Source organism: Lissotriton helveticus, chromosome 3_1, assembly GCF_964261635.1.
Source record: "Lissotriton helveticus chromosome 3_1, aLisHel1.1, whole genome shotgun sequence".
Classification (NCBI taxonomy): domain Eukaryota; kingdom Metazoa; phylum Chordata; class Amphibia; order Caudata; family Salamandridae; genus Lissotriton; species Lissotriton helveticus.
Genome location: NC_136061.1, coordinates 559,496,256 through 559,510,692, shown reverse-complemented (window position 1 = coordinate 559,510,692; position 14,437 = coordinate 559,496,256). Strand labels below are relative to the sequence as shown.

The window sequence follows — 14,437 nt, the reverse complement described above, 5'->3', positions numbered from 1 at the left end:
ACTCTTCCAGGACAACAATGTGCAATCATCCAGACCCAACACTAGGCGGCGATCTATGCTATAGATATGAATTCAGCAGCCCACATGCCTCGAACATGTCTGTTTTAAAGATATGAAACTACTGCTGCGAGGTATAATCAAAGGAATGTGTAGGCAAGGCCTGCCCACTGTAGAAGCCAAAGATACATAATATTTTGTATGGATGCATGTAGTGGATCAATTGTGTTATTATGACAATATATCACAAACGTATTTCCACTTTGCTGCATAACACGCTCTAGTGGTGGATTTTCTTGCTTCTTCAAGAATTGTCATACAATTTGGTGGTAGATATAAATATCCAAACTCTGACTTCAGGAGCCAAATCGCTAGGTTGAGTTCCGTGGAGCTTGTTGTCTGATTTCTCCATGGTTCTGTGCGAGAAAATTTGAAGTTATGTGAAGCTTCTGATGTGGAACTATTGAGAGTTCTAATAGAATGGTGAACCATTGTCGACAAGCACATGTGGGACCCACCAGAATCAGTGTGAGAGAGGCCTGCCTGAGTTTCTGAACCAGAAATGGAAGGACAGGGAGAGGAGGAAAAGCATGAGCAAATGTCCCTGACCAACTGATCCACAGGGTATTGCCTATGGATAGAGGTGAGGGAACCTGGAGGCGAAGTCTGGGCATTTTGAGTTCTCTGCTAAGGAAAAGAGGTCTATTTGCGGGAATCCCCATTATTGAAAAGAGAACTTGGGAATCCCCATTATTGAAAAGAGAACTTGTGAGTGAAGTTCCAATTTATGTACTTGTTATTTTATTCTGCTGAGGAGATCGGCAAAGATGTTGTCTGTGTCTGGAACTGGAAGGTGTTCTGCCAGGAGCTGAATCTTGTGATGAATTGCCCATCGCCAAATGGTCTGAGAGAGGCGTGACAGCTGCAAAGTGTTTTTGTACATAGGACATTGTTGCAGTATGACCATATGGAAGTGTTCTAATAATATGTATAGGTTTAATGGCCTGAGAACTAAGATTAGCCTTAATGAACCATCCCTTTTGGGAATTAGGAAGTATAGTGACTAGACCCCTGATCCTTGTTGTTGTAATGGGACGGGCTCTATAGCTTCTTTTGTAAGAAAAGCTTGTACCTCTTGTTTGAGCAGATGTTGGTGTTCTAAAGACAGTTTGTGAATACGAGGTGGAATGTTAGGTGGGTTGCTTATGAGCTCCAGGCAATAATCATGTTGGATAATGTCCAACACCCATTTGTCTGTTTTTGATTGCCAAATGGGGAGAAACTGTTGTAATCTTCCCCTGACAGGTGATGAATGATTGGGGGAAGTTGTATCAAGTCATTGTTTGTTAGTGGATGGAAAGGTGCGTGTTGGTATACCTCTACCTCTTCCTTTAAAGTTGTTACATCTATATCCACCTTTATAAAATCCTCTGTAGGGGGAAGATTGTGTTTGTGTTTTATACAAAGATGCGCTGGCCTCTGTGGTATTAGTCTTGGAGCCCCCTCTGTAGAAATAGCAACAAAGGAAATCTCTATTAGGAGACTGAAGTGCTCACATTGATTTTGCCATTTATGTCCTTTTTCATTTTCTCCAACGATTGGTCTGAGGCCTAAAGAGGTGTTCCTTATCAAATAGTTCATTACGAATAGTTAGTTATAGTTCATTACGAATAGTTAGTTGAACCTCTGGTTTGAAATCAGAAATTCTGAGCAATGCATGTCTCCTGAGTAAAATGCTGGTATTGCCTCCTCTAGCTGCAGTATCTGCAGCATCCAACACACATCTGATGGACGACTTGGAGATCAGCTTGCCTTCCTGCACTATTTCTTTCCCCTTATTCCAGTGTTCTTTTCGAATATTGTAATAGTTTGTCCATCTCATCCCAGTGTGCCCTATCATACCTACCCAATAGACCTTGTGTATTGGATATGCACCAATGATTGGCTGATTGAGCAGCTACTCTTTTCTTTGAGGCAGCTATTCATTTTTAATCTTTATCAGGAGGTGGTGCCTCCCCTGAGGTTTATGAATTTGCCCTTTTATGGGCGTTGGAAACAACTAAAGAATCTAAAGGCAACCTGCCCTTAATAAAAATGGGGTCAGATGGAGGGGGTTTATATTTTGTGTACACCCTAGCTGTTAGGATAGGTGCTCTTACTGGATCCTTAAAAATATTCTCAGCATTTCTCATCATACCTTTTAACATAGGCAAGGATTGTGATATTTTGTGTGTGTTTCTTAAGGTTTCAAATAGGAAATCCTCTTTTAGTACTTCTTTATTTAAAGTGGCCCCCATGGTAAGTGACTGCCCTAGCAATCAACTCCTGATATGCAGTATTATCATTAGGTGGGGACGGGTTAGCTGGAAATAGAGCTGTGTCTGTGTATACAGGTGGGTCTATATTGTAGTCATGCCACGGATCAGGTGGTGGCTGATTATAGGGGTCATCATCATCCACTATATCAGGATTTGTATTTGAAGAACCCGGTGGTGTGATGTGTAAAGGGTCTGAAGCTGGTATAATAGGTACTGGTGAAGAAGGCGGTGGTGTTTGAGGAATGTTAAAAGGACTAGTAGCCATGTCCTATTTCTTCTTGAGGGAAATCTTATATTCAGTGTCTATTTTCCTCTTGGAAGATGGTACTGTTGGATTAGCTGAAATGCGGCCAGTGTCAGGATTTAAATACATTTTCTTCTACTTGGATCCAGCTTTTGTTTCAGTGTCTCTAAAATAGGCTTGGGTTGCTTTAAAGGAGGTTCTTTATGTTTTGGCACCAACGTTTTCAGTGCCGAGCTGGATTTGTCCTTTTTCTCTTTGGATCCAGAATGTTTCAGAACCGAAGGCGTATCATCTCAACCCCAGCACAAGCCGGAAGGCCTGACTTGCTGTTTCAGTGCCAAGCCGGGAGGCAGGCGTTGGAATCAGAGCTTCAGTGCCTACCATGGCCTATTGGCAGTGGTGGCCCAATAGCTTTTTGATCGTTTGAGTGGGTTTGGTGGGCAAAGGGCCTTTGTTACTCATGGTACCCATATTTACTCATGCAGATATGTCCTCATATGTAATATACGGCACCCTGCTTCAGGGCTGTAAGTCCTGCTGTAAGGGTCACTCACAAATATTACATGCAAGTGTTAGGGGGCATTGCACACAGGGATGTGTGTCATGTTGTGTTTTCACTTTTCTCTGCACCGGCAGCCTTGCATGAGTTTGGTGAGGGGTCCCTTAAAGTGCCACAATTCATTCTGCAGCCCTTAGGGATCTTCTTTGGAACCTAAGGCCCTATGTACCAAGTGTATCATTCACTAGGGACTTATAGAGAGATGTAAAGGTATTGCCATTTGGGGGTACAATTGTACAGTTTTTGGGAAAAAGATCTGGCATTGGGATCTGGTTAGCAGGAACACAGTGTACTACCAGTCGAAATCAAATCAATTACCAGGCAAAAAGTGGGGATGACCACGTCAAAAAGGGGCTCTTTCCTACAAGCACAAACCAACTCACTTAATGAAACACCCACTTAAACAGCCAGTCATTCACCCTTACACACCCAGTCACTCATCCATACAGCCATTCAGACCCCAACCACACACCTAGTTACTCACACACCCACTCACTCACCCATGCAGCCAGTCACTCATCCATACAGCCACCGACAAACCCACTCACTCTCTTATACACCCAGACGGTCACTCACACAACCACTCGCACAACCATACAGTCACTCGGACACCCACTCACACACGGATACACACAGCCACTCACATAAGTAGTATCACTCATTAGTAGTAGTGGGGATTGTCCTTCAGGAAACCATGCTCTATGGATGGGGGATTTTAATTGTTCTTTGTGTCCAAACGCCTATACTAGCAGGTGTGGTCTAGTTAACATTAAAGGAGAACCCTGTACCCATTTTTCACACACACCAGTTGGGAATTTGGTACATAACTTGTTGTTCGAAATGGACCTGGGTTTTGGAAACGAACTATGTACGCCACCGGTCAGTTTTAAACCCACTTACAATGGCAGGGGGTGTAATTCGTTTATTGATTTTGTCATGGTCTCAAATAGTTTTTCTCAAAATCTGGCTGACTTCAGAACGGGTGAACAATGATAAGGAGGCATTGGTAAATAATTTGTATTGCTATAGGTTAAACCTAGCAAAAAGAAATGGCTACGCCATAAAATGGAGTAAAAATTGAGCCAACACTCTTCCTAGAGAAATTAATTACATGTAAGTTAGAGGATTTCATGGTTTGTCTCACAGAATCATGTAATCTGGATGCCGTTATGCCAGCTTTTATTAATATTACGGAGGAGATTAAACAATCCCTGACGGGATCGGAAAAGAAACGACAGGGAGATAGAGCTGAGGGATGGTAGCAAAGCGCACACAACTTTAAAAACAGCACTTAAAAGAGTCCCCAAAAGCAGTGCTGAGATACAAAACGCTAGGAGGCTTTACTATGCTGCTATAAAGAAAAGAAAAAAGGATATAAAGCAGGAAGCATGGGACACCTTACATGAAGCTGCCCTCCGAAAGGATACCATCAGCTTCTGGAAGGCGGTGAACGCCCCTTTCTTCGCTGATAGGCAAGCAGACCGCATAGAATTGGCAATAGAGGAATCCACTTGGGTAAATTATTTTACTGGATTATATAATAAGGATTACCTATTAGGGAATACACAGGCGGAGTCAGGGGGTGAGGAGGATAATAGTAATTTGGACTTATTCCCATTGGATGTTAATTTTGAATTACGTGAGGTCGAAATGGCTATATTATAGAGTTCGGGGAGAAAGGCCGCGGGCCCTGATGGGGTACCCGTGGATATTTTTAAATCAAATCCTAACTTATGGGCTCCCCTTCTGACCAACGTTCTAAATTGCTGCAATAAAACAGGGTTCATTCCAACTTGGCAAGAAGCAATTGTGATCCCCATCTTTAAAAAGGGGGATCGCAATGACCCAAAATGTTATAGGCCCATTTCATTATTAGATTCATTGATGAAGGTGGCCGGAAGGGTCATTTTAAACAGACTCCAGATGTGGGCGGAAGATATGGGCGTTCTTTCGAAATATCAATATGGATTTAAAGAGGGACTAGGCACTGTAGAGCAAGGCCTAAATCTAGCTGTTATTATTGGTAAATACGTGGTGGCAAAGGGAGATCAACTATTCCTGACTTTCATGGACTTAAGCTCTGCTTTCGACTGCGTAAGCCATGAAATATTATGGGACATACTTTCTCAGTTAGGCATAGACATGGGTCTCTTAAATTTTATCAAGGAATTATATCGGGGGGCGGGTGCTAAGGTCCGTTTTGGCAGTAAGGGTGAGTGCACTTTCAAATTTTCTATAAAAAAAGGAGTCCGACAGGGATGCATACTTGCACCTTTTTTATTTAATTTATACATCAATAGCGTTGCATCCCATTTAATAGAAAATAGGAAAGACTACCCACAAATAAAAGGAATGTCAGCACCAATCCTGCTGTACGCGGATGACGCGGTCATCATTGCACGGACTCAACTGGGGCTCCAGAGATCTCTTAATTCCTTTGCAGATTACATGAGTGCGAGAGGCCTAAAAGTCAATATCAGTAAAACCTTTAGTATGTCTTGCTCCAAAAAGAGCAAGGTCAACTAATATTTTTTTGTCTGGTTCTAAAATTGACTCCACTAAAACTTTTTCCTATTTAGGGATACATTTTGATCATAAAGAGACTTGGGATGCAGCAGCGAACACGAGAAACTTAGCATTCTCCAGTGCTATTGGTGCTGTGCGTAATTTTGCAATTAAGCTTGGGGGTCGACAGACGAAAATCCTGTTGGACATCTATAAGGCTAAGTGCGTGTCCACGGGGATTTATGGAGCCGGGATTTGGAGGATCACCAACACTACTGAGATACAGAAGTGTGAAAACGCTTTCCTCCGCTATTTATTGGCGGTTCCCAAGTCTACTTCAACTTTAGTCTGCAACAAAGAGTTGGGCATTTCCTATATATCAGATCTCATTAAGGTGAGCCCAATTCTGCTGTGGCATAAGGTATGGGTTTCTAAGGAGACAGAATTGAACAGGGACACTATTCAGGATTGTATGAACCTTCAGGGTAGCGCTCAAATAGAGTGGTTCAAATATGTAAAACACTTCTTAACAGATATTGGCCACCAGTATCTCTGTAATCTCGAGGAAAAAGTTGGAGGAAATCTGTCTTACCCACCTGGAAAATACTAGATGGCAGTTGGAGGGTAAGAAGGCTTCGGTAATGCGAAATCAACTAATCCTAGATGGCCCCCGCCTACAGAAATACCTAATGCTCACACCAAGTAGTTTTACGCGGATGCGGTTAACCCGTTTATGGGGGGGGAGCTTTTACAGACTAATGACCTTTCCTGAGGTTAACATCTGGTCAAAGTCACTGATCCCGTGCCCCTGTGACGATGTATCCCAACAATCAATGTTACACTGCATTTTGCTTTGCAAATTCTATAGCTGGATTAGGAGAAAGTACTTATTTGTATTATTCAAGAAGTGGGGCTTGAGGCAATGCAGATCTACCCTATTAAGACTACAAATGCTAGAGGATGAGTTTACTACATATATTGTTTCTATGTTTTTAAAAAGTGCGATGAGATTCAGGATGACAATGAATTGAATCTTAATTTTATACTTGGAAGTAACTGCTTTTCGGTTCTGCACTTTGTTTTTTCTTTTATAAAGGATATGACGATCTAATGTAAAAAAATGAAATGTGTAATTGTATTTCTTGTGTGCTTTTATGGATTCTTAAATTGAAACCGAATAAAGCTACTTTTTGACTTCATTAGTAGTATACCTAAAATATGAATTTAACTTTTGTAGTAGCTTAGCATATATGTTTAACAATCAAATACTGGATGATGTCATGAGTGATACCATTTGAGATGTCATGAATGATGTAATATGCGAGGTCATAAGCATTCAAGTGCTGAATTGAACTTCACTGGTTTTGTACGAGTGAAATCTGAGCCAAACTATAACGTCCCCTAACCTTTGGGTTTTTCAGTGAGAGAGAGAGTGTGTGTATGTATGTGTATGTAGGCTTCAAAAGCTCGCCTCCACCACAACTTCACAACGGACTTGCAAGTAAGACGAGGCAGACCCAATTCTGTGTTGATTTTAGTTTATTTCACGAGTGCCACCAGCCATCACGACGCGTTTTGGCAGATCCCTGCCTTGATCACATGACAACAATGTCGTGAGACACACCTCTATTTAAAGTGACTGTGCATAAAATTTCGACATAGAAGAAATACTTGTTGTACTTCCTATTTCTACTGTTCATTACTGTTTAAAAGATGATGTAGATATACTTGTGAAATACAGATAAAGTTCAAGTAAAATATTGGTAAAATACATTTGATTTATATCATATCTGTTTAAATACAGTTGCGGGCAGGCACAGTTATAATAGTGTAATACACTGTTTCATTGTGTCCGAATATCTATAATACATCTCTCGATTGTATGGAAATGCCCTTCAGCTCAACAAGCATATTTATCTGTAAACAGTACCTGGTTTTCTGGCAATATTACATATACCAATGAACCGAATATATCCAGGATATTTATGTATGTCTAAACATTTTTTTCAATTACAGTTTGTGTCCCCAGAACCCTTGTAATAAAAAAAGAAGATAAAAAGATTTATTTACCATAATGTTATTCTGAAAAAGTGCATAAAGTGCATTGCGCAGTGTCACCCTAGTGACCACCTAACATTCTACATTGATTTCAATCTAGTATTGCAAACATTACAACAACTCCAAACTCAATGTCCATACTTCTGTTTCTGAGACAGTTTTGTTGGGGGGCTACCTTGATGTTGATTTTGTAACCTCTCTTCGCATGAATGATTCCCACAATAAATTACACCATTATTGAGTCTTGGCACGGTAATAATTAATTCATTCATAGACTTATTTAAACTCATCATAAATACCCTCCTAAGAAACCATCTTAAAAAATTGTCGTAAAAAAACTTAATTATACATTCAAAGATAAAACTACTAATGTATAAAAGTACCATCTCATTGCTTAGAAAAATTTAATTTCATAATTGTACTTGATGTAGACAATGGTAAAACATTTGGAACAGATATTATTAATTCACATGTTGACATTTTTTAGATAAGTCCTCCTGTATTTGCTACCAGCTGGGTACCTTGTGGACACATTTATACCTTGTAAATAGACCTGATCTAAGGCAGTCATTCCAAATAAGTATAGAGATCCTCACTCATATTTAATCCATTTGGTTGCTTGGTGTCTAACATTAATATGTAGTGGGTCTCTAACCGCCTTAATAATGCCTCCCTGTTCCCACCTCTTCTCTGTATTGGGACAGTATCTATGAGGAAGTATTTCAGATCCTTGGGTTTACCCCCGTGAGTTTCCTGAAAATGCCGTGCTACCGGATAGCTGGGGTCGTTGTTGTTGATTGCCCTGATATGTTGTAGCACTCTCTTGTGGCCTGGTAACTTGGTACTTCCTACGTACTGTAGGTTACAACTGCACTGTAAGACGTAAACCACATACTCACTCCTACATGTAAGATGATGTTTTATTGTCTGGGGTTTCAAACCAAAGGCTGTCATAAATGTGGTTTTATTAACAGCATGTGTGCAGGCTTTGCAACTTGGGCATTTGTAAAATCCCTTTCGGGCCAATGACCGTCCCGAATTCTCCTTGTATTCTGGGCTGCTTTTCACCAGGATATCTGCCATAGAAGTTACTTTCCTGTATGTTATTGCAGGATGTTGGGGGAGAAAGTTGCCTATTACCGGGTCATCTTTTATTATGTGCCAATTGCGTTGTATGATTTTACGCAATTCCCTATGTTGTCGACTGTAGGTGAATATGAGTCTGGGAGTATCAACTGATGCCTCCGCCCCTCCCTTCTCATTATCCGGCGTGGTACCTGCTACCTCCAGAAGATCTGCCCTTGATTGCAATCTTGATTTTCTGATTGCTGTGTTAATCGTCTTGGCACTATAACCACGATCTAGGAATCTGTTCTTATTTTCTTGTTGATGTTTGCATAGTTCCCCCTCATCACTGCATATTCTACGCAGCCTCAGCATTTCCCCGTAGGGAATGCTGTTTATAAGGTGTGTGGGATGCGCACTCATTGCATGTAGCAACGTGTTGCCATCTGTTTCTTTTCTGTATAGTGTGGTATTAATCTGGGCTTTATATTTACTAGTACGTCAAGGAAGGATACCTGATGACTACTGATGTGGGACGTGAACTTTAAGTTTACATTGTTTTCATTGATGCATTCAATGAAGACTTCCGCCTCTTCCAATGTACCTTTCCAAACTATTATCAGGTCATCTATATATCTCAGCCAGGATACAATTTTGTCCCTGCATGTGTCATGATATTGCTTTTTGAGGACCAGCTCCTCCCACCATCCCATAAAGAGACAGGCATAACTAGGGGAGAAGCTGGCCCCCATAGCAACTCCCTGAACCTGACGAAACATCTGTTGAAAAGGAAAAAATTGTGCTCTAAACAAAAAATGAACATGTCCATCAGCATTTTGTTGTGTTCGGTAAACTCAATTGACCTTTTTGCAAGGAAGTATTCCACAGCTCTTAACCCATCTAGATTCTTAATACAAGTATACAATGAAGAGACATCGAGCGTTATTAGGTAGTAACCTTCTTGCCACTGAACTTTGCCAATTTTTAGTAAAAAGTCTCCTGTGTCTCTCACATATGATTCTAATCCTCGCACATGCTCCTGCAAGAAAAAGTCTATATACTTGGACAAGTTCTCAAGAGGGCCGTCACATGCTGCAATGATAGGTCTGCCGGGAGGTTTTTCCTTGTCCTTATGTACTTTTGGTACAAAATAAATAACTGGTGTTCTAGGGTGTTCTTTTTTTTAAAACTTAAATTCTTCCATGTTTAACAACCCCAGACTTTTCCATGCCAATAATTTACTGCATAGGTCATCCTGCATGTGTTTGTAGTTGATAGGAGAGCTGTGATGGTAACATTGGGTATCGTTGAGCTGGCTGTTGGCTTCAGTTAGGTATTGTGAAAGAGGCCACAGCACAATGTTTCCTCCCTTGTCTGAATTTCTTATAACAACATTGTTTTCCTTCTTCAATTTATCCAACAATAACCCATATTTTATTTCTTCACTTGATCGCTTTATCTTAGTCATTTGAATTTTTGCATTTAGTTTTTTGACTTGTGCTACCACCACATCATTAAATACATCAATTGAATCCTTCATCATCACCGGTACAAATTTAGATTTTTTCTTGAAGGGTGTTTCCGGCTTCTTATTTCCTATACCCCTTACCTCTTGAGTATTTAGGATTGGAAATATAGGCGGAGACCCTCCTCCTTGTTGTGACTCCATGTCGCTTTGCGAATTCAAGGGGGTGTTTATTATGCTTTGTGCTGCTGCCAATAATTCAAAGTCCCCAGCCACTAAGTTCGATTTCTCATTGCGTTTTTCCACATGGGGTTTCGTTTTGCCAGTTGAATGCAATTTGTGAAATTTTTTCAATTTTAACTTTCTTATATATTGGAAGACATCAGCCCTTGTTCTTGTATATTGGACGTTCGTTTCGGGGCAGTATGAGAGGCCCAGGGATAGAAGTTGCTTCTCAGCTGCCGATAAATCTATTTGCGCCAAATTGATGATAGTGTTGGCATCTGGTTGATCATTCGGCATTTTTGCATTTATTTTGTTTGTTTGCTTTTCCATGCTCCCCGTCCCCAGCCTCCTCGTTTTGTCGCGTTGCCTCTGGGCGGCCCTCCTTTCCCGCCTGCTCCTTGTGCGCCGTTTTTTGCCGGTTGCACCGCTGTGGCGGAGCGGAGCGTGTCCCGCCTGCTGCGGCGTATGTACTCCAGCTCTTCTCCCATGGTAGGTTTGGTTGCATTGGCAGTGTCATCACCCCCCTCGGACCCACTTTCTGTGTAAACACTAGATCCTGATGTGGATAATATATCCGGCTCAGGCTCCTCCGTGGGTTGTGCCGTTCTTTTAACATTTTGGTTGCTTGGTTGGCATCGTTTTTTCTCATGGTGTCATATTTTCTTGAGAACGTAAATATTCTACCGTTTTCATAGTCCTCTGTCTCTTCTGAATTTGTACGTTTTGCGTATTTTTATTTTTTCCTCCTCTTTTTGTAATCTCTGTTCCATTTCTTCATCAAGTTTTACTTTAAGTGTTTGCGGGTCACTGAGCGCTTGGATCTCACTACGCAGGCTTTCAATTTTGGGGAGAATTTCCTCACGATCTTTCTCTGCATGTTTTACCAATAGTTCCACCAATCTCCTGGAGCAATCTAGATTACATTCTGCCCATTCTGCCATTAGTATGGGATTCGGCGCGTCGTAGCTTGGGGCAATCATTATTCTGAGTCCCCGAGGTATGCGATTGACTTCTAAATATCTGCGAAGCGATTTTGCCTCCCACCATTTGGCTGTTTCTCTTCGTATGAGTTTCTCAAGCGCCTTATATTTGTCCCTTAATCCGGTCTCCCCGGTAGTGTTATCACCGGTAATTGGTTTGTTAGCTTTGGGTCGTGTTGCCTCGTCCGAGAACATTCCCTCGGCTGCACGTTCTCGGTTCCGTACTGTTGCCGCTGACATGGTGGCTGTTTTTACTCTGTCTCTTGTTGCCGTTTTCACCCGCTGCTTTCGCTGCATTTGACCAAACTAAACAATCTTGTTTGGGGTTACTTCAGTACACACCTCCCCACCGGCCGAACTGTCTCGGGCTTGTCTCGTACCTGTTCGTAGTTGCCGCTCACTCCAGTCGCCTCGCTCCTGCTCCTCTGAGCTTCACTCAGCTGCCTGGAAAATGGACGCCTCCTTCTCCCAGCGAGACAATGCTTCCGCTGCGGCCGGGGGCTCTGTTGGTTTCTGTCTCCGGGGCTTTCCAATGTGGCACCTTGTTCCGTGAAGCTTCACAGGAAGGCCGGTACCTGTAACTTTCCTTCTTGCTACAGAGCCGCTTCTAGAGGAGGGGGTCTGCGTCGCTGGGGAATATATATATATCAATTCTGGTAGACACATACTAAATAATAATCAACTACTCCAGTGTGGATAGTTAAGCTTACTAAGGGGTTTATATCACCTGAGTTTTAACTAGGGCAGTTCACGTATGTCATCTTGGACAAAAACTGGTTGGCAGCATGAATTGGAGTAAAATGATTTTTTTTTAACATTACTAGACCATGACCAGAGGATTACTAGGGTAAGGCTTAAACAAGAACCCACAAAGTATTTATCAGTTCTGCATTTCTCTCCTTTTACTCATGGTTCACACAAACGGCTCATGTACCAGCAGCCAAAAAGATCTACCTTTAGACAGAAGCTGATTATGGGGTTGCTTGATGTTTCATCCTATCTAATTGGCACAATTGCCAGGTTTTCAGTCTGTATTTTGAAATGTCCTGGGTTTCATTCTGATGGCATGTTATAGGAGAACTGCAACAGGATCAGGGTTTAGAAACAATTTCTCATATTCACAAAACCCTAGCCACAGCGTAAAAAGAAATGTTGGTATCCTTGACTAAAACAAATTGCCAAGCTATCTCATTTGAGGTATTTTCATAAACCTGGCTTACCTTGCTTTACACTTAAGGATGTCATTGTATTGACAAACGAGGACATAATGATAGATTCATCTTCAGGGCAAACTGAAAGATTCTGAAAATATAAAAAGAAATGGCATTACTTTTCTTTTTTTTTTTAGCTACTCTCAGGTTTTCATGAAACTGCTAACAAGCAAAACCAACGAAGATAGATAAACTTCAAAGTGGATGAATGGAGCAATTAAATAACAGCTGAGCATGTGCAATTTCTGTACAGTAACAAATAAAGTTAAAGAGTATAAACTTCACTAATCAATGCAAGGCGACACCACTGCAGTGCTGATCTTGGAACTGTCCCTTAAGCATAAGACACATTCAAATCCTTAGAATTGCAAGACCATATTTTGATATGCCTTCATCAGCCTTCATAAACTTGTTTGTAAAGTCTGCGCAATCTGTCATGGTATAATTTTTAAACAGGTAAGTTTGATTTGATTGGATATGGCAAATCAACAACGAAAGAGGACCGATTCTCCCGAACCAATGTCCTATCCCCATGTAGTACTCTGGGATTTAGAGTCCGGTAAAATGCATGGGGGATATTGAATTAAACCTCTCCCACCTTCATGGCTCAAATATGTTAAAGTCCATCCATCCTCCGTATGGGCATGTTCCCCACATACATGATTCTTGCATTTTTTGGTAAAAATTTACTGTCCTCTTTTGTGTACCGCATATTTTGAAAGCCATACCCCATTTGCACCACAAGTCCCATCCACTCCTGAGGCCCCTCGTCCAACAATGGGACCTCACTGCACTTGCCCCCATTTCCAGCAAGTTTTTAGCTCCTCGACTCTTCGTTCATTTTTAGGTCTCGCCCAGCGAAAAGTGTTTCTTTTACCAAAGTTAGTTAATCAATTTACCGACTTCAGAAGGAAGAAAGGCTCAGATGGCCTTATGGGGATTTAAACATGTGACCTTCATATCACTGCATGTTTCAGTGGCGATAGTTTAACTCACTACACTATCTGTAACCTGAAATAAATGCATTGTGCGAAGATGTAATGAGCCAAAACATCAAAAAATAACCAGCAGGAATCTTGCTTTCAAGAGACTCTGATGGTGCACATGTAGCATGCTCTTTCTAGCTGCAATTCATCCATTGCACGGAGCATTAAAAAAATACCGCTCTGTGAAGTGTGAATCATTTGACAAAGCCAATAGGTCCTCTCTATGTGAGAACTGTTGGCTTTGGCAGAGTTTCTTAGCCATGTTGCAACATGGCAAAAAGTAAAGAAAACAATCATTTGCAATGCAATAGGTCTAGTATTAGCTAAGTTTGAGCTATTTGCATTATAAATGACAATGCCTTTTATTAATGTGTTTTGAAAATCTGCAAACGGTGCGTAAGCACACACTTTGCACTTCTAGTCATTGCTTATGAGATGCAAGGCTGGCAGTAACCACTCCTCTTTTACTGCAAGGCTTGCTTCTCGCAAGCAAGGACTATAAGTACAAAGTGCGTGTTCACGCACCACTTGCAGGTTTTCAAAACATAAATAAAAGGCATTGTTATTTATAATGACAATAGCTCAAACTCTTGTAAATGCGAGACCTATTGCACTGCAAATGCTTGTTTCTCTTTCTTGCGGGAAGATGGCTCCGAGGAGATTTCACTCTAGGAGATATGCTACGGTCTGTCCATGAGTATGTTGCCCATAATTAACTATCTACTGCGGTTGTAGACAAAATACCATGCTAACGTTGCGCGGATCCAACAGACATCTATTTGCAGTACCTGTGAAATGGCTTTTGTAGGAGTCAGACATTTCAC

The 14,437-nt window shown here is 41.3% G+C and overlaps 1 protein-coding gene across 1 annotated transcript in view; it reads right to left on the bottom strand.

Annotated features, from left to right (window-relative positions):
* Positions 1-14,437, bottom strand: part of NCKAP1 (NCK associated protein 1) — a 577,107-nt gene that overhangs the window by 291,599 nt on the left and 271,071 nt on the right. Inside the window, exon 14 of the mRNA XM_078680487.1 lies at positions 12,637-12,718. Coding sequence (XP_078536613.1) covers positions 12,637-12,718 — 82 coding nt within the window. The remainder of the gene's footprint in view (positions 1-12,636; positions 12,719-14,437) is intronic.